The sequence below is a fragment of the Fundulus heteroclitus genome, chromosome 16 (assembly GCF_011125445.2).
Source record: "Fundulus heteroclitus isolate FHET01 chromosome 16, MU-UCD_Fhet_4.1, whole genome shotgun sequence".
Taxonomy (NCBI): Eukaryota; Metazoa; Chordata; class Actinopteri; order Cyprinodontiformes; family Fundulidae; genus Fundulus; species Fundulus heteroclitus.
The window spans coordinates 4,833,456-4,852,349 of NC_046376.1; the positions used below are offsets into that span (position 1 = coordinate 4,833,456).

The 18,894-nt window shown below is 39.5% G+C and overlaps 1 protein-coding gene across 1 annotated transcript in view; it reads right to left on the reverse strand.

Moving 5' to 3' along the window:
* Nucleotides 1-2,148: 2,148 nt before the first annotated feature.
* Nucleotides 2,149-18,894, reverse strand: part of LOC105924446 (transmembrane protease serine 9-like) — a 156,393-nt gene continuing 139,647 nt past the window's right edge. The window contains exons 13-23 of the mRNA XM_036148751.1: nucleotides 13,025-13,296; nucleotides 12,660-12,814; nucleotides 12,312-12,573; nucleotides 12,001-12,160; nucleotides 11,151-11,425; nucleotides 10,733-10,878; nucleotides 10,378-10,648; nucleotides 6,934-7,108; nucleotides 6,526-6,779; nucleotides 6,323-6,420; nucleotides 2,149-2,983 (exon numbers count right to left, since the gene is read on the reverse strand). Of these exons, the coding sequence (XP_036004644.1) occupies nucleotides 2,657-2,983; nucleotides 6,323-6,420; nucleotides 6,526-6,779; nucleotides 6,934-7,108; nucleotides 10,378-10,648; nucleotides 10,733-10,878; nucleotides 11,151-11,425; nucleotides 12,001-12,160; nucleotides 12,312-12,573; nucleotides 12,660-12,814; nucleotides 13,025-13,296 (2,395 nt within the window). The 3' untranslated portion in view covers nucleotides 2,149-2,656. The remainder of the gene's footprint in view (nucleotides 2,984-6,322; nucleotides 6,421-6,525; nucleotides 6,780-6,933; nucleotides 7,109-10,377; nucleotides 10,649-10,732; nucleotides 10,879-11,150; nucleotides 11,426-12,000; nucleotides 12,161-12,311; nucleotides 12,574-12,659; nucleotides 12,815-13,024; nucleotides 13,297-18,894) is intronic.

The following is an 18,894-nucleotide window of genomic DNA, read 5'->3' on the forward strand; positions in this document are numbered from 1 at the left end:
CTATTAAATTTCTAAAATAGGTTTCCCATAGGATGAAGATGGAACAATGGAAGGTGGTAAGGGTTAATGGGGATTCTAAACACAATTCGCTAAAATCTGTGCAGAGTCCAAATTGAAAATGGGGTAAAAAGCTTTGAAGTTTGTTTCTTGTGGGAGTGTTCAGTTAATTTCATTACAGGATACAATTCCATATGACTGGAAGGTGGAGTTTTTCGGGACCGAAGTCAACTTCTGGAATTACAGGTAGCACACGACATTTGATATCTAAAGGATTGTCGTGTAAGTTTCAGGTTGTATTGGAGACAAATTTAGGAGAGTCCAGGAATGGGAGGGGGAGTCCACTGACCCCCGACCTCGAATGAGTGTGCGCTAAGGTCATTGACAGGCAGATGTGGTGGGCCAGAGGGTCAGGAGGCCCTTCAGATTTCAGGAGCCGGGTGTATCAGCCGCCAGAGGGTTCAAGGAAAGATCATTGGAACCATTCGGAGCGCTGAGCCACTCACGGATGAGGCTGCTGGACTTTTATTTTGTTTCTGTTTTTTATTCTTAATAAAAATATTCACATACAGCTGTGTGGAGATTGTGGTTGGAACAATGACTCTATCAGGTCTGGTCAGAAGGGGAGGGGGGTCAATCATCCTCCTTCTGAGCTTTGCAGGAGGAGCTCTAAAGTTGATATAAAGAGTGTTTGTCCAAAACTTACTTCAGACAGACTTCTCCATCACGCGTTGAAATCATCTTGATTGGTAATGTAAACTCTGTCTCCATATTTAATTTCTATGAATTAAATATGCATATTACAAGTTTTTACCTCTGATCAATGCTTTCCTCATTTATTGCCAAATCTGGAACCGAGGTAAGATGGGTTTTCAATAGATATGTAGCAGCAGGCCGGTAAACCAATTCTTTTTAGTGTAATGAAAGTCCACACTGGTGTGCAATTGTTTGCCAGTGAGTTTAAGGTCTGAAGCTCAATTTATCATCAATAGGTGCTCCTAGGCAGAGAGGTGCAGTGGTTAGCAGTGTTATGCTATAATTACGCCATGATAAATAATTGAGCTCAGATTGAATTCTGAACATGTAGTACGGAGGGGGTCACAAAGGAATTCCACTCTGGCTGCAACATGAGACCCTCACAGCTTGGATGGCCCTTCTTCATAGCAGGGGTTCTCTCTTGCTATAACACCTTCTTCCCACAGACAAAGAGCCCTCTTCACTTCTGCAGACCTCTTTAGCTCTACAGCAGCTCTCTCAGACTAACTCTCCCTGGAGCAGACAAAGAAGGCCTGGACCATGAGGGCCTGGTCTGCCCTGACCGACACACAAGCCATCAGATGAGGGAAGGTGCCTGGAACAGCCATGCTTCACACATGAAAAAAAACACAATAAGGGACTTGGAAAAAACACCAACATAATTAGCTAAAAGCTTTTCTGTAACGAAAAGACTTTTGCTGCTTTTTAAAAGAGTCAATGGAGTTCTAAACTTTCCTGGCAACCAATGAAGGGAAGCCAAGACAGGAGCAAAACAATAATAGTGGTTGGACAACAACCTAATTTAATGATGTTTCAGTGAACTACAACACTTTAAAAAGAAGATTAACCTTTAAACACAAACAAATAGGATTTTAACCTTGATTTAAAAGAACTCAGGATTTCAGCACTTTTACAGTTTTCTGGAAGTTTGTTCCAGATCAGTGGAGCATATGAACTAATGCTGCTTCTCCATGTCTGGTTCTGGTTCTGGTTCTGCAGAGCAGGCTGGAGCCAGAAGACCTGAGTGGTCTGGAGGGTTGATGCCCTGATAACAAGTCTGTGATGTATTTAGGTGCTAAACCATTCAGGGATTTATAGACTAACAGAAGGATTTTAAAGTCTATTCTCTGAGATCCAGGGAGCCAGTGGAAGGACTTCAGAACCGGGTCCATGTTCTCTATGTTCTTAGTCTTAGTGAGGACGCGGGCAGCAGCTTTCTGAATTAGCTGCAGCTGTCTGATTGTATAATAATTCTAATAAAGTAACTATAAAATGAGATTTGAATGGAAGGCTGCATACTTAAATGTAGATCTTTATAATCCGAATGAATGCTTAGTTGTTAAGAGAAACAAACAAATAAAGATGGACAGAAATAAACCAGAACCCATCAGGTAATTATGAGAAGTTTGATTTATTGTTTTTTTCTTATTCCTCTAGATCTGTAAAGATCTGTGAAACCTGTGGTTAATATGAAACAATTTATGAAAAGGTGATTTTTTTAAAGAAAAAAAAGAAATACAAAAGAATACATTATAACAATCCGTTACAATGATCTTGTATAGAAAAGTCACATTTGAAGATGCCTGGATATGATGATTTAACCCTTTAATCCTTTATGAGTTGATTCCTGTTGGTTAACCTTTGACCTGATGCAATCATTGCATTAAGTTTTAGGCTTAGAACTTATTTCACTTTGTTTTTGGTTTCCTCTACAAATAAAAAGGAAAACGTTTCCAGTTTTAAGTTTGCTGCCAAATGCTTCTGATCCTTTAGATCTGCATCGATTAACCAAAGGCAGAGATCAACTCTGTTATCTGAGAGAAGATTGGACTAAAATAAAATCCCGTCACCTGTTTTTGTCTGCGTGTTTCACATCTCGGAAATCAGACAGCATAAAAGTTTCCTATGGGAAGACTTGGATAAATAAAGAAAATAGAAGAATATGGCCTAGGAGGAGGAAGGGGGAGTGGGAAATTGTAACCCCATTGGTCGTCATGGTGGGGCTGGGGGTTGTGGTGTTGGTGCTGTTGTTCTCATTGGCGGTGACGGCCGGAGACAAGAAGGTTCCCAGAGTACGAGTCAGAAAGAACTGAAAATTGTCCAGTTTTTCAAAGGTCATCATGGGCTCAGCGGCTCGCTCCCTCCTGGTGGAGCTGTTCACATATGACAGCACGACCGCCTGGAACCAGGATCCGTCCTGCTCACACATGAGTGGGCCGCCAGAGTCACTCTGAAAGAGAGGGAAAACTCATCATCTTCTGCACATTTAGACAGGCTGAACTCAGAGTTTTTAAACCATGAATCATTTTAGAACATGCTAATCTCTCTGATTAGCAACCATTATGAGTAACAGCAAAACACGTATAAACCTAAATCCCTCTAAAGCCCCATTATTCACGTTGCACTGAGTAACATCTGTATGCAAACAACGATAACAACTGGTTTTTAGTCTAGTTTCAGAGTTTAGTTTTATGTTTAGTCACACGTGTGACCAAACATCATGATGAAAGGTGAGGCCTTTCATCATGATGAGAAAAATATTAACAATGTTGAGAAAAAATAAAATTGACCTCTTTACTGTGCTATAAATTTGTATTCTATATTATTGTGGTGGAAATCACTGATTTTACGCATCACCTGTTCAGATACATGAGAGAAGAGTGAGGTGAAGAGTGACGAGCTGGACCTTCTCTCTGGCTCTGTGTCACACACTGATTGATGTATGTAGTTAGAGCATGCCCACTGCTATCGATCGCTCTTTATTTCATTTATGAAAACCAGTGGAGTCTCTGATTTTGCTGGCGCAGGGTGTCTGTCAGGGGGTTGCTTTGTTTTGCCCGATCAGCAACACCAACGGGGCGGTGACGACGCATTCAGCTCAACTCTTCTACTATGCTGGCACAGCGGCAGGAATGGGTACATAACTACAGCTGTGTTAACCTTTTTTATGCTACACTAAAATCGGGGACATTTTCAGGGACAGGTCATCAAAAAACCAGCACTGTTCTCGGGAAATTGAGGACATCTGGTGACCATAGTTTCCTCACTGCAAGCCGCCATTGTTTACGAAAATCCCGCTCGGCGATCCTGATTGGCTCGTCCATTTTATGTGGTATTGCAATCCCTCCCAATGGCAGCGATTTCAGATGCATGTGTGGAGCCGTGTGGAGCTATGCGGAACGCAATCCAGCTGATGAGAGTCAGGTTAGAGGTTCCACAACCTCTCAAATATATTTAATGGATGTGTGTGACAAATTTAGTCTTTCTAATCCTCCATAAATTTGAGTGAAAATTTAAAGGACAGGGCAGAGAGTACCGTGCCACACAGATAGGAGGCAGTGCTGAGCCACCTAGGAGCAATAGGTGACAGATGCACATCGCTGTGTGCTTTGCTTTTACGCACAGGGTGCAGGTGTTGCACTGACAAATCTAATGGTACTTTTAAATTTTTTCAGAGAAAATTAAAGATTTAGGTATTTAAACTAAATTATTTAGTGACATGAGGACTTTACCAAGAAGTCTCACATTCAAAGACAGATGTGAAAGAGTACCAAAATAATGTACTCATTATTTCACAAAGGACAGATTGGTCTCAACCTGTTTTTAATTAAATGAAGCATCTCAGCATCTGTCTCTGTCACACCAAACCATCTTAATTCTATGAAGCGTCTCTGTAGTTTTCCTCTTCTTCAGAACCTGGCAGTTCTGATCTTCATCCTATTCTTTGCCCAATATTTCCACTATGCCATATCTACTAGTTTTAAATAATGAACTCCAAAATCAGCACTCAATCTATTTTCAGTTTTAGCCAATACAAATTATAATCATTAGGTACCAAATTAAACTGATATTATTTACATAATTTTTTAAATTCTATTAAGCATGTTTACATGGACAAAGACTTGAACTTTAACCAGACACTTATCAACTACTACATGCAGTAATTAGATGCCACCTGGTTAGCACTACTGATTCTATTTTTAGCTTTAGATTAGGTTCATTGTTCTGTCGGTGTGGCATACCCTGTAAGAAAAGCATACCGGTAGTTGATTTTTATCAAAACAGCATATCGATGTTTGTGTATGAGGTTTTTATAGGTTCTTGTTTCTTAGAAAATACAGTTTACAAAGGATTAAAATCTGTTTTGACAGATTTTATCATGTTCAATCTGGAGTAGTTTGGGGGGAAGGTGCTAAATGCTAATAAATCGATCCACCAGAGTGAATGATTCAATACAAGATTAACGATTTTACCACACCACTTGCTAAAATAAATTATAGAAAACTTCATTGTACATTAATTGGAATTGTACAATGGATGCAATTCAGTAATGTGTAATTAATGTGCTATATGCTGAAATGATGGTTGGAATTCAACATATGCACAACTATGCAGGTTTAATTGCGGTGTAAGTGCATTAACTGAGAGTATGCCTTTCTGATAGGTATGGAGAACAATCAGAACATTGCTAACTATGTTAAAGAGTAATAAAATAAAATAAAAAAATGTCCAAGAAAAATTAGCAGAATTTCTCTCTAAACTCTAAAACCTTTTTATTAGAGTTTAAATGTTGGATTAAACTTGATGTTTTTAGGCAAACAGAGTTTACATTGCGTTATAAAAGCTGTTGCCTCTTTTATACTTAAACCTGTCCCTTAAGTATAACCATGGGTTTTCTTCTTTTTCTTGGTGGTCAACTTTAACTGTAGTGGATGTGTTTTTGCTACCGCCACTAACATCCGACTGATGTGAAATCCTGGGATTTCTTTTTTTTTAAAAACAGTAACTGATATGATTTCAAATGTAACTGAGTAAAATACTTAAATTAAATCATACTCAAGCACAGGTAAAAGTTCAGCTTTTCTAAACTACTTAGTTTACAAAAGCACATACACACATACAAATTGTACTTAAATACAGTAACTCGAGTAAATATAACTAAAGGTAATTTCCAACCCTGCCATAACACAAAGGTGAGGAAGTACCCTTTTAACCTTTTTTCCTTCCTTTCTTTATTTCAACAACATATCTGGCGTGCTATCCAGTCCGTGGGCGTTGGGTTGCTCGGAGTGATCGACTCTTCTGCTGCTTTGTTAATGCTAACAGCAGCAATAATTAGAAAACAGATGCCCTCCAAGCTGTCAAAGAGGGTGAAACAGCTCCACAAAAGACTTAATTAAGCTCTTTGAATGAAGCATTGAAGAGTTCACCCACAGCCAAATCAGTATGGGTGTTGTTATTTTTCAGCATGAATAATGTCATGTGGTGTACGCGTGTAAAATCAGGAACATTCATGTGTCTAACACTCATGAGACTTGAGTGCCCTGAATGCCTATAAGACACCACTCTGTACTGAATCTATGGTTTTACATATTAAAAACAAATTACTGAAATAAAGGACACAATGTTGATAATATTCTAATTGATCAATGAAGACACATCTGTCAGATTGTTCTTCTGTTTGAAATCAATGCCACTTAGCAGTTTCAATCAGATTTCATAACGCTGGAAAACACAAACAAAAAATAAACAACTACATAACCCACAGTTAACAAACATGGCTGTGTACCTGCTCCAGAGTAAATAACCGAGTGCACATCATGTCAGTTGTTGATGCATCCCCACAATCTAACACTGTCGTCTGGAAATGCTGCAGAGCTTGCTCCTCTAAAGTAAGGGAAAAAAACAGAACTGTAAATTCTGGTAAATTGACCTGATTTGCATTGGTCGTCATGATTCATCATTGTACAAATAATAACATTACTGTCTTACCTCCTCCTCTTCCAGAGCTCCAGCCGGCAGCCCAACATACTGTTCCTACTGAGAATGTTCTTTCGTTGCTTAAGCAGATGGGCTGGATGTAGTCGTTCAGGGTGGGTGGAGGTGACAGCTTAAGCACTGCGATGTTGTTCCCTGTCTGGTTGCTCATAGTGATATTTACCACTTTCAATGACGTCTCGAATGGATTAGATCCATTCTGATGTAGACGACCCAACACCACTGTCCACTCAGACACAATAAGGGAGCTGAGGGATAGAATATGGATGGAATTAAGCCTGAACTGATATGAAGTTGGTCTGATATCAGTGATAATAACGTCTAATGTTTATATTTTTCCTCATCAGGGCAAATGGTCCAAACACCAATTAAATTTACCCGTCATTCTGAGCTTCAGCTTACCCTGAGAAGCAGCTGGCATCTGTCAGCACAGAGTTCTCAGACACTAACGTTCCTCCACACACATGCTGGCCGTTCTTCTGCACGCTGGCCATCCATGGCCAATCACCAGCTGATGCCACTGAAGTGGCATCCAAAATACGAGAACCTCGTGGGGCTTGTCCACAGACAACTACAGCTGCAGAAAGATTACACAGGTGAAAACTATAAACATCTTTCACAAAACAATTTGTGCAACTTAATTTGTATGGATGTCATTAATACGTCCCACCTGGTTATTAGCCAAAAATGCACCAGAGAAACACACACCTACATTTATGTTAACGTTAGACTTCTTGTTTAAACAACATTTATGGTTTAATGTTATTTTCTATCTACTGAGCCAATCAGAGATTAAGTGAATATATAATAACACATATAACATTACCTACTGCAATTATTGGTCTAAATTATTGGTCTCAATAAAGCTTGATACTCCACATTACTCCAGACTTTTGGAATTGAGAAAGCTTCCTGGATAGGAAGCGAAACGTCTTTAACTTCGAAAACAAGTCCAGTTGTTTTGTTTTTTTATTTTTTTGGAATGACCATGACCTGGATGACTGAGAATCATCGCCAGGATTTTGGTCATAATTAGTCTGGTTGCCCTATTGGTAATGCCTGCCCTATTTTCTCTTTGCCAGTTTGTCTCGCTTTCAGTCAGCATACCACATTTCTCCTTTTGCCTTCTGGAAAACTTTTTATTCTGGATTCTCTGGATTTTGACCTCTGCCTGTGTTAGGATCATTTTCATGTTTATACTACTGCTCTTTTAAACAGCTTTCAAGAGTTTCCTTTTTCACCTCTGGAATATTGCCAAAATTCAAAATATTTTGTCTAGGAGTGATGGTGAAAAACAATTCCATGCATTTGTTACTTCAAGGCTCTGGTTTTGTAATCCTTAACTATCAGGAAATCCACAAAATGCAGTTTAAAGCCTTCAGATTATCCAAAATGCTGCAGCAAGAGTTCAGATGAAAGAATAGAATTTAAAATTCTCCTTCTCGCATATAAAGCTCCATCATATATCAGAGCTCTGCTTTTCCTCTACTCTGCTTGCTTTCTGTTTTAGCTGTAGTTTTCAAAAAGGTCAGATCAGAGACCTATTTTTAATAGTAGTTTTAAGGACTTAGTTTAAATTTATTACAATGAAACAATTCTGCCTGCTTTATTTTAGTTGTAGCTCCTAGAAAAGTTAAACAAAACTACTTTAGATCAGATTACTGACAATTACTGACAAGTGCTATATAAACAAACTTGTCTTGGCTTAGCAGAAAATACAAAGCTAAAAGGATAGTAAACTGTTATAAACAATCGTACTTAAAAGCCATAAAGTGTCATTTACAACCAGCTGCAGAATATTAACCGCTAAGTCATATGAACTGGCTTTATTAAACATTAGAGCTGTCAGGAAAATCACTTTTAATCAATGACTTTAGTACTGACAATAAGCCTGATGTCATGTTTTTTAAGGCACCTACTCTGATAGAGTCAACTCCTCCAAACTACAATTTTCTTTGTGAGAGCAGACAGCAATGCAAAGGTGGAGAAGTGGCAACTTTGTTTAATGATTCACTAAAGTGTAAAAAGGTGTTTGTGGGAAAATTTGAGTCTTTTGAATATTAGGCTCTCCGGGTAAAGAGCCCGGCCCGTTTTTGAATGCTTACAGACCTCCTAAATCCAAATCAAACATTGTAAAATGCTTGAAATGAAGCCGATCCAACTAGTGGGAGGTGCATCGGGAAGCATAGGGTGACATATTCTCAGACTACCTTGATTGACAGTCAGAATGCCAAAAGCTGTAATTGCTGCAAATGGAGGATTTTTTGATGAAAGCAAAGTGTGAAGGAAAATAATGATTTCAAATACAAATGATTATTTCTAACCTCATCAGTGTCTTGTCTTGTCTGTTTTTCTATTAATTGTGCAACTCATTTGATTAATAAAATGTCATATAAATAAATAAAACAATATATTGGGATTCAATAAATACTTTTCATACTTAAAGCCTGGTACATACTCCACGAGAACCAAGAAATTTGCTCTTGTTCTCGAGTTTGAAATTAGAAAAACAAAGTTCAACACTTCCCCTACCATTTTCCAAGGCACCCCCTTCTCCCCAAGAGGATCATGACATGTGGTAGATAATGGAATGGCTGTAACCGATCAGTTAATTTAATTGAGTTTATTAGTCTTTCTAAATGGTGTCAGGTGACATTTTAATTTCTCCAACCCATCTGACCACTCAGTTAGATTTATGTTTGCATTTAAATCTTACACATGCCTGCTCAAAACATGTCTGGCTCATGCTCAACTCTGACGAACTCTAACCCTCCTATGACAAAATTCCTACAGGAGCTTAACTGAAGTTCCTTTTGGCTCCAACTTTTTATAAAGAATAGAAAACTCAGCTGCCAATACATAGAAAGTCCCACCCACTATAGCAAACCTTACACCTGCACTAAAATTGCAGAAATTTGACAGAGATCACGATGGCTGAGATGATATTGAACTGATGATGGAGGAGTAGCAGGAGAACAAAATATTTAAGCGGTAAAGGAAGAATATTTTCGTTATTTGTGATCACTTAAGAAAAGTGGAAAACAACTGAACCCAGGTGGCATGTTTGACTGCTTAATCCCACCAGAGTTGAACAGGGCAAATACAGTGCCTTACTATATGGTGTATAGGTACACAGTATCTTAGATGGGTGAGATGGACAAAAATGAACAAAAGAAAATTTTCATACTTCAGGATGTCAGCCAGTCATGTTGACGACCTTGCTTGTTGGATCATGCCCTATATCCAGCATGCACCCACACAGCATGGTGATCTCTGCCAAGGAGGCACATTGAAAAAAATGGCAATTGACATTTTTTCTTTTCCATCTTTAAGGAGCAATGAGTTGGTTCCAGAGTTTTTGTAGAACTGCCCCCTCTGGCGACAAGTTGAAATGGCATCAGTAATGTGCACGTCCATGGCAGAAGAGAAAATCTAGCGCTGTGGCTGCACAGGTCTTTTGTTTATAGGCGTAATGTCCTCTTAAAAAGTTATAAGTTATTGAAGTTAGCCTGTTTTGTTCTCGTGCTAGTGGATTGATTAAAGCAAAGACTCAACAAAGCAGCAGAGTGAACAAGAGTGTGCAGGAGGTCACACCCACAAGCATGCCCAGAGGATCTGGTCCAAATCACTCTCATAAACTGATTAATGAAGTCTATAGTGGCAATAGTGGTAAACAGAGAAAAAGTAATTTTACACGTCAGGCAATCTTAAGCATGTATGGGAAAGAAAAAAATATATCTTTAACCCCATTCTTTCTTGGCTCAATTGTTCTTCTTACATAAATATCCCCACCTTCATCCTGTTCTTGGCAACATTAATATTAAGGGGAAAAAAAGTAGTACTCACATTCTGGTGCAGTTGGTATTGCCAGAGTTGTTGGTGGAGTTGTTGGTGGGGTTGTTGGTGGGATCGTACAGAAAGCAGTCCCACTGGACTTGAAGCTAATGAAGCCCGGCTGATTGCCGCTGATCACACCGTTTATCCAGCTCTCATACTGGGATACTCTGGTGTAGACTCCTGGGTAATCTGGCTCAGCACATCCTCTTCCAAAACTTACGATTCCTGCTTGAATCCAGCGGTCACACTGCTTGCTCACCATCGGACCTCCTGAATCCCCCTTGAAGACCAGAAACACTTCATTTAGATGAGATGAGAACAAATGTCTGCAGACAATAACAAACTGAGGTAAGCAGATGATCACCTGACAGGAATCCTTGCCTCCCTCTTGTAACCCGGCGCATATCATGTTGTCAGTAATGATGTTCCCCCCATAGCTAGAATTACACAGGCTGTTCTCCACAACCGGAACCTCCACCTCCATCAGGTTTTGAGGAGACGGAAGAGGGACTGAGGAGACAAATCTACATTTTACACACACACACACACACACACATATACACATATATACATACACACACACACATATACATACATACATATATATATATATATATATATATATATATATATATATATATATATATATATATATATATATATATATATATATATATATATATACATATATACACACACACACACACATTTAACACAACTATAAGACTTAAAAAATATGTATTTCTCTAAATTTCTTGATATGTTGTTGGTTTACAGCCCACCTCCACTTCCGAAGGTTCCCCAGCCAGTGATCCAGGTGTTAACCCCACTGGAGAAGGTGCTGTTTGAGGCGGCTAGGCAGACTGGTGAGATGTAACTGGTGAAACTGACTGGTTTAGAAAGCTTCAGCAGTGCAATGTCATTGTTGGAAGTTCCTGGATTGTAGTCAGGGTGAATAATGATCTGTGCTACTTTCCGAACAACTTCGTTTGGGTTGGATCCCTCTTGACTCTGACGACCAAGATATACTGTCACAAGCGATGGGGTCTCAGCGTCCCTGTCAGAAGAGTCAGAATGGAAACCATGAAGATAATTTTATATTTAGCTAAATCACCAATGGTTTAGCCAGTCACAGACTGAGTCCTGTGACTTGTTGCAGATAATCAGTGTTTGCATGAAGCAATCTTCTATAGACTAGTTTACCTAGTTTTCTAATAAACATAAAAGGCAGCAGTGCCTCCATGATAATCTCTTATAAATCAACATCCATCTCCAGCTTAGGAACAGGTTCTGAACCCATCATTTATGTTTCCAGGAGATTTGTTTTCTCCATCACAGGTATTTTTCATTATTTTTGTTTGCTGCCAAAATGGAGCGACTTTAAGGCTTTCATTTCTTTAATATTAACACATGCTTTGCCAGTAATAACTTTGAGCATAGAGGGCACTTCTTAATTTTAGTTTTAATGAATGCTTTATGGAATCCATTGTGTTTGTAAATGTTGAACAGAGCTTTTTTTGTCTAGATAGATATAAACTCTTATCTTTATGATAGGTAAGAGTGAACCATAAAATGAAGCAAATGAGCTATCTGGCTCCGAGGTGAGGTGTTTTCTCCAGTTTTGTTGCTTACCAATTGACGCAGTGAGCAGCAGTCATCACCCACTGGTCGTTGATCAAAGATCCTCCACAGAAGTGGCCAAAGATGTGCAGACTGACCTGCCAGGGCCAGCTGCCTGGAGGAGCTTCCTCTCCTCCAACGATCCTGGTGTTGAGTGCTGGCTGACCACATACTGAGAGGAAATGAGATGACACTGGATTATAAATCAGTTAAACTGATTTGAAGTCAGGATGTTAAACTGGTTTCCTTCATATTATTCAACAATGCAAAGCAGCTTGTGTGTTACCATCATTATGTTTTCTATACGATTTAGTGTGTAGTACCTTCAGATATGTTTACTGTTATCGGGTCGAAGGTGGGTGCTGTACAGTTAACATTGAGGTCACTTTCGGTCTTGTTTGATGAAAAGTGGATGAAGCCCGGCTGGTTTCCGGTGATGTGACTGTTGATCCAGTTGTTGTACTGGGACACTCTTGCATAGACTGCTGGGAAAAATGGCTTGGCACAGCCTATCCCAAAACTCACAATTCCAGCCTGAATCCATCGATCCCCCTGCTTGCTCACTAGTGGACCTCCAGAATCTCCCTTTAAGACCAGAAGCATTTTGCTTAAAGCAGGTAAGGAGAAGGAATAAGTGCAAGTCAAATAAGATCCAATGACTTAAGACTTACAAAACAGGGTCCCTTCCCTCCTTCACGAAACCCAGCACATATCATGTTGTCAGAAATTACGTCGGCAAGTATTTCACTGTAATCACATCTGCATTGGCCGCTGCCCACAATCTGTGCTTCCACTTCCAAAAGATTTTTTGGTGAAGGAAGGGGATCTAAAGGAATCAGAAATTCAGTTTGTTAACAAAGAAGTAACTTTTTTTTAACTAAGCGAACAAAATAATTACGTTACTTTGTCAGGGTACTGACAGCATTTTAATGACAGATGTTACTCAGTTTGGTGATGATTATATCTACAACAATGTGTTCAGCACAGTTTATTGCATTCATATGCTATATGCTTTGGTGAGTTCTCTTCAACTCACCATAATATCCAGTTTCTCCCCAGCCAGTAACCCAGGATTTCACTCCACTGTAGAAGGTGCTGTTTGAGGCCGCCAGGCAGACCGGGGAGATGTAACTGGTGAAATTCACTGGTACTGACAGCTTCAGGAGGGCGATGTCGTTGTCAAAACCAAAATAGTAGTCAGGGTGAGAAATGATCTGTGATACTGCCCGAATGACTTGGTTTGGGTTGGATCCCTCCTGACTCTGACGACCCAGGTATACTGTCACAAGTGATGGGGTCTCAGCATACCTGTTAGGAAAATGTAAATGTAATCATTTAATTTTCATTAAGTTACAGGCATTTGGTCTGTTTCAAGAGCTGGCTTATAGGAATGTTCTGTTGTTTTAACTTTGGACAGGGGAGAACAAATGTTTCTCCCAGATAAGGAATGTCTTACCATATCCAGCTGCGCATATTGCAGGTGACTGTTTGCTAACCCCAATAAACCTGCACCCCTCTTTCTATACCGACCCACATGTAACCTCCTGACCCTTTGTTGAAGTCTGATAATAAAGGCAGAGGACATGAATGTCCCAGCAAGAGTAGTGCACAGACATTCAAGGGAGTATGATTCTCCGTCTGGCGCTTTTTCTCCTTGTCTGCAGAAAAGTCTAAACTTGTGTTTGTGTGGTTTTCTTTGTAGGATAATATAGGGGTTATTTATAATATGGACTATAAAATGGACTGTGTACCACACTCACTGATTTGCACATTTGTACAGTACCCTTATCCAGCATTATAAATGCTGCTCAACTCTTAGTCTCCAATATCACTGCTGCACTTTACCCGGAATTACTGCATAATTGTTTACAATGCAACCGTCCACTGTTGAATCACTGCTGCCCTTTATTGGAAACTTACTGCATGTTTACATTTGTTTACATTTCAACTGCCTACTGTGCACTGCTGCACTTTACCCGGAAGTCAATTGGAACTTATCCTGTAACTGAACTGCGATTTATTACCGCATTTTTATCCTGTACTGTAATTCACTGCAAGGTATCCTGTAGAGTTCCTGCAATTTTTCTGAGCTGTATGAAAACGAAATTTCGTTCTGTATGCACTCTGTGCATACAAAATGACAATAAAGGAAGTCTAAGTCTAATAACCCTATCAGTACCTGTCAGAAGAGCCAGAAAGAAAATAATTAAGTTAATTTTATATTTGGCTAAACTAAGATGATAAAGACCTGTGACTTGTTTCAGATGATTAGTGTTTGCACAATGCTTTAAGAGTTTCATTTGTTTAAGCTGTTTTACCAGTCACAACTTTGGGCACAGAGGGCACTTCCTAATTTGAGTTTTAAAGGTAACTCACCCCGATGTAAATGGATAACTCCACCACCTGACAAATTAAGGAAAATGCTACCAAGGTGGGAAACCCCAACAGACACAGGGCAAGGGAAAGTGACATGTTAAAACATGGAGTGACCAGGGCTGTGTGTGTCAGTTGTCTCACAGAACCCTGGTTAGAAGATGACTACGTTAGTATAAATGAGTCAACTCCTAATTATTTAAATGTTCACATTTCCAGGAATAAGGATGAGGAGGAGTCTCAACCATCTTTCAGTCTGATTTATTAATTAGTCCCAGGCCAATTAATAACTACAATCGTTTAAATATTTAACCCTTAGTTTCCCTCATCCAAACTGCAAAGCAATGAAACCACTTCTGTTTTTTGTTTTGCATCGCCCACCAGGCCCTTACTCTCAGCTTTTAGATCAGTTCTCAGACTTATCTGAATTAGTGGTGCGTTCTTTGAAGCACATTGTTAGAAAGTTGTAGAGAAAATGGTGATCTACATATTTCAGAGTGTCAGGGTTCTCTGTGTTTCAGTGCTCTAACTCAGCTTCACAGGTGGTTGTAGTTGACTGGTGGGCGTGGCCCACACCTGCTGCTCATCAAGGAGCTTTCACCTCGGGCTTTATAAGGAGTTCAGAGATAGCTGGAAGATGCCAGAGTGTTACCCCGTCATGGTATGCCTAGGCCTCTGATCTGTCTCCTGTGCCTCGTACCTGTGAGTTTTTGGAAACCCTGTTCTTGAACTAACTTTGTCTCCTGTTATTCTCCAGTCTTGTCATGTTTGGATTTACTCACCTGTCTTGGCGTTGTGCTCAGTGAACCAGGCTTCATAATCCCTGCCAGATTTTGCTCTGGCATCTCCACTCATACTCTCTTGGTGGTACCAAGCCAGGCGTGAGAACCCCTTCCTGGATTCACCTAGTTTATCCACAAACACCCTTCCAGCTGCCCCTCCTGCCTGCCGTTTCTGGGGTGCTGTCCGGACCCCTCACCAGCCTTCCATCTGCCAGCCCTCCATTCACTCATCTACTTGTTTCCATCAGTGAGTTATGGTCACAGAGTTCCTTCGTCACTCATTCCCCCCGGATAGGTCTCCCCAACTAAACGGTAAGCGGCGCAGCTTCTGGTACGTTTTCCCCTGGTTTGATCCTCAGTAATGTTATCCCCTTTCTTCCCACAGTCGTTCCAGCTCTGACGTTCAGACCTTTGATAAACATCTTAAATCTGTTTCTGTCTGTGTCTGCATGTGAGCCAAACACTTAAAAACCATGACAGAAGAACACTCTGGCCAGCAAAGCCCAGCAGACACATTCGGTCGGCAGTTAGCCGCCCAGCAGGAACAGTTGCAGGTTCTCGGTTTAGCGGTCAATTCAAAGCAGGAACAGTTACAGCTAGTCGCCGCTCAGCTTAGCCAGCTGAATGCTGCTCTCACTTCCGCATCGAGTCAGCCTGTCGCAGCCCATAGTCATCTGGACCGACCACAAGATTCTCCAGATTCAACCTTTCCATAACTTATCTCGAGGTCTGAACGTCAGGCGCTCAGAGAGGAGTCCTAACTAATCTCGAATAACAGTCTACTGTTGTATAAAAAGACCCTTCACAGAGTTACAGCATCATATTTTTCATCATTAATAGAGGAGAATGAAAATAACCCTGACATCCCAGGGTCCAGACCAGGAAGCAGAGCCGTAGTTTCGCACACCTCTCTGCAGCTTCTGTACTGTTGCCCACCCATTACCTTATTTAGACGGTGTCTTTCCCACGGCCAAAACTTAACAGATCAAAAACAGATCAAAAACTGATCTAAAAGGAACAAATCATAAAAATATAATAAAAAATTACCTTGAACCTTGGCTCACTTTGAACCAAAAAAAAAAAAACAATTAAATGTGGTCTAATAAATATAAGGTCTCTCCCTCCAAAGACTGTTAGTTAATGAATTGATTCCTGATAGTCAGATTCATTTATTTTGTCTCACAGAAACCTGGCTACAAGAGGACTACGTTAGTATAAATGAGTCAACTCCCTCCAATTATTCAAATTTCCACATTCCTAGATTTGTGGGAAGAGGAGGAGGAGTGGCAACCATCTTTCAGTCAGATTTATTAATTAGTCCCAGGCCAATTAATAACTACAGTTCTTTTGAACATTTACCCCTCAGTTTCCCTTATCCAAATTGCAAAGCAACTAAACCTCTTCTGTTTGTTGTTTTGTATCGTCCACCGGGCCCTCACACCCAGTTTTTGGATCAGCTCTCAGACTTCTTATCTGATTTGGTGATAAACACTGACAAGGTTATTATAGTGGGTGATTTTAACATTCATGTTGACACAGAATGTGATAACCTTAGTGTAGCCTTTAAAACTATCCTAGATTCAATTGGTTTTGCTCAAAATGTGCATAAATCGACGCACTCTTGGCTCCATACTTTAGACCTTGTGCTGACATATGGCATTGATTGTGAAGCATTAACTGTATTTCCTCACACAACCCTGTCCTATCTGATCATTTTTAATAACATTTCAGTTTAATCTAACTGAGTTCTCCACCCCCAAAAGAGGGTTTCATTATAGTAGATCTTTATCGGACAATGCTGCATCAAACTTTAAAGAGTCCGTTCCCCTTTTAACATCGTCAGTATTGCAGAAATGTCCTGCAGATAGCAGCAATGTTGTTTCTTCCCATTCACAAATAGATGTCTTTGTTAACGGATGGCTTCATCATTGCGTTCTGCATTAGACAATGTAGCTCCCTTGAAAAAGAAGGTGATTATTCACAGGAAGCTGGCTACCTGGTTTAGATCAGAGCTGCGTTTCTTGAAGCACAATGTTAGGAAATTGGAGAGAAAATGGCGCTCTACACACCAAGAGGAATCCTACCTAATCTGGAGGGACAGTCTATTGCTGTATAACAAGACCCTTCGCAGAGTTAGAGCAGCATATTTTTCATCATTAATTGAGGAGAACAAAAATAATCCTAGATTTCTCTTCAGTACAGTTGCCAAACTTGCAGAGTCATAGCTCCGTTGATCCATCCATTCCCTTAGCTCTGAGCAGTAATGATTTTATGGGATTCTTCATAAATAAAATCGATTCCATTAAAAATAAAATAATTGGCATCCTCCCAAACATGATTACCTTGTCCTCAGCAAGTGAGGCAGCGTTGGAGGAATCTTTAGAACCTGTGCGGTGCCTGAACTGTTTAGAAGCAGTAGAGCTTTCTGAGCTATCTAAAATATTAGTTTTATCTAAACCTTCTACCTGTATGTTAGACCCAATCCCAACCAAATTGTTTAAGGTGGTATTCCCTTTGATCAGTGGTCCTATTTTAGACATGATTAATCTATCCTTAGTAAATGGATATGTACCACAGGCTTTTAATGTAGCTGTTATTAAACCTTTACTTAAGAAACCTTCTCTTGATCAAGACGAGTTGGTAAATTACAGACCTATATCTAATCTTCTTTTCTTATCTAAAATTCTTGAGAAAGTAGTTGCTAATCTAAAGTCCTTACACTGGCTCCCTGTATCTCAGAGAATAGACTTTAAAATACTTCTGTTAGTCTATAAATCCTTAAATGGCTTAGCTCCTAAATACATCACAGACTTGTTATCAGCGTATAAACCATCCAGACCACTCAGGTCTTCTGACTCCAGTCTGCTCTGCATACCTAGAACCAGAACCAAACATGGAGAAGCAGCTTTTAGTTCCTATGCTCCAATTATCTGGAACAAACTTCCAGAAAACTGTAAAAGTGCGGAAAGCCTGAGTTCTTTTAAATCAAGATTAAAAACACATTTGTTTAAAATTGCCTTCAACTGTCCTAGTTAACTGAATCACCACTTTTTTGTTCTATTTTCTATCTATATTTTATTCCTACTTGCTCTTATTCTGTTTTATTTTGCTATGTTTTAATCATGTAAAGCACTTTGCATTGTCTTTGTACTGAATTGTGCTATATAAATAAATTTGCCTTGCCTTGCCTTGCCTAATCAACTCTGTGAACATTTACAAAGTAATGACCTACTTGAGGAGTTTCAGTCAGGCTTCAGTGCTCATCATAGCACAGAAACAGCTCTGGTAAAGGTCACCAATGATATTCTCATGGCCTCAGATAATGGACTTGTGTCTATACTTGTCCTGCTAGATCTCAGTGCTGCATTTGACACAGTTGATCACAATATTCTCCTACAAAGACTTAAGCATACTGTAGGGATTAAGGGGAAAGCATTATATATATATATATATATATATATATATATATATATATATATATATATATATATATATATATATATATATATATATAATCTGCTTCCGATTGGCAAAATTATCAGACAGCATGGGATTAATTTACACTGTTATGGTGATGACACTCACCTATATTTAACCTTAAATCCTGATGAATCCAATCTATTAATTCGACTGAAGTCATGTCTTGATGACATTAAAAGCTGGATGACTTTAAATTTCCTGCATTTAAATTCTGACAAGACAGAAGTTATAATCTTTGGACCAGAGTCCTCAAAAAATAAAGTTCTTAATC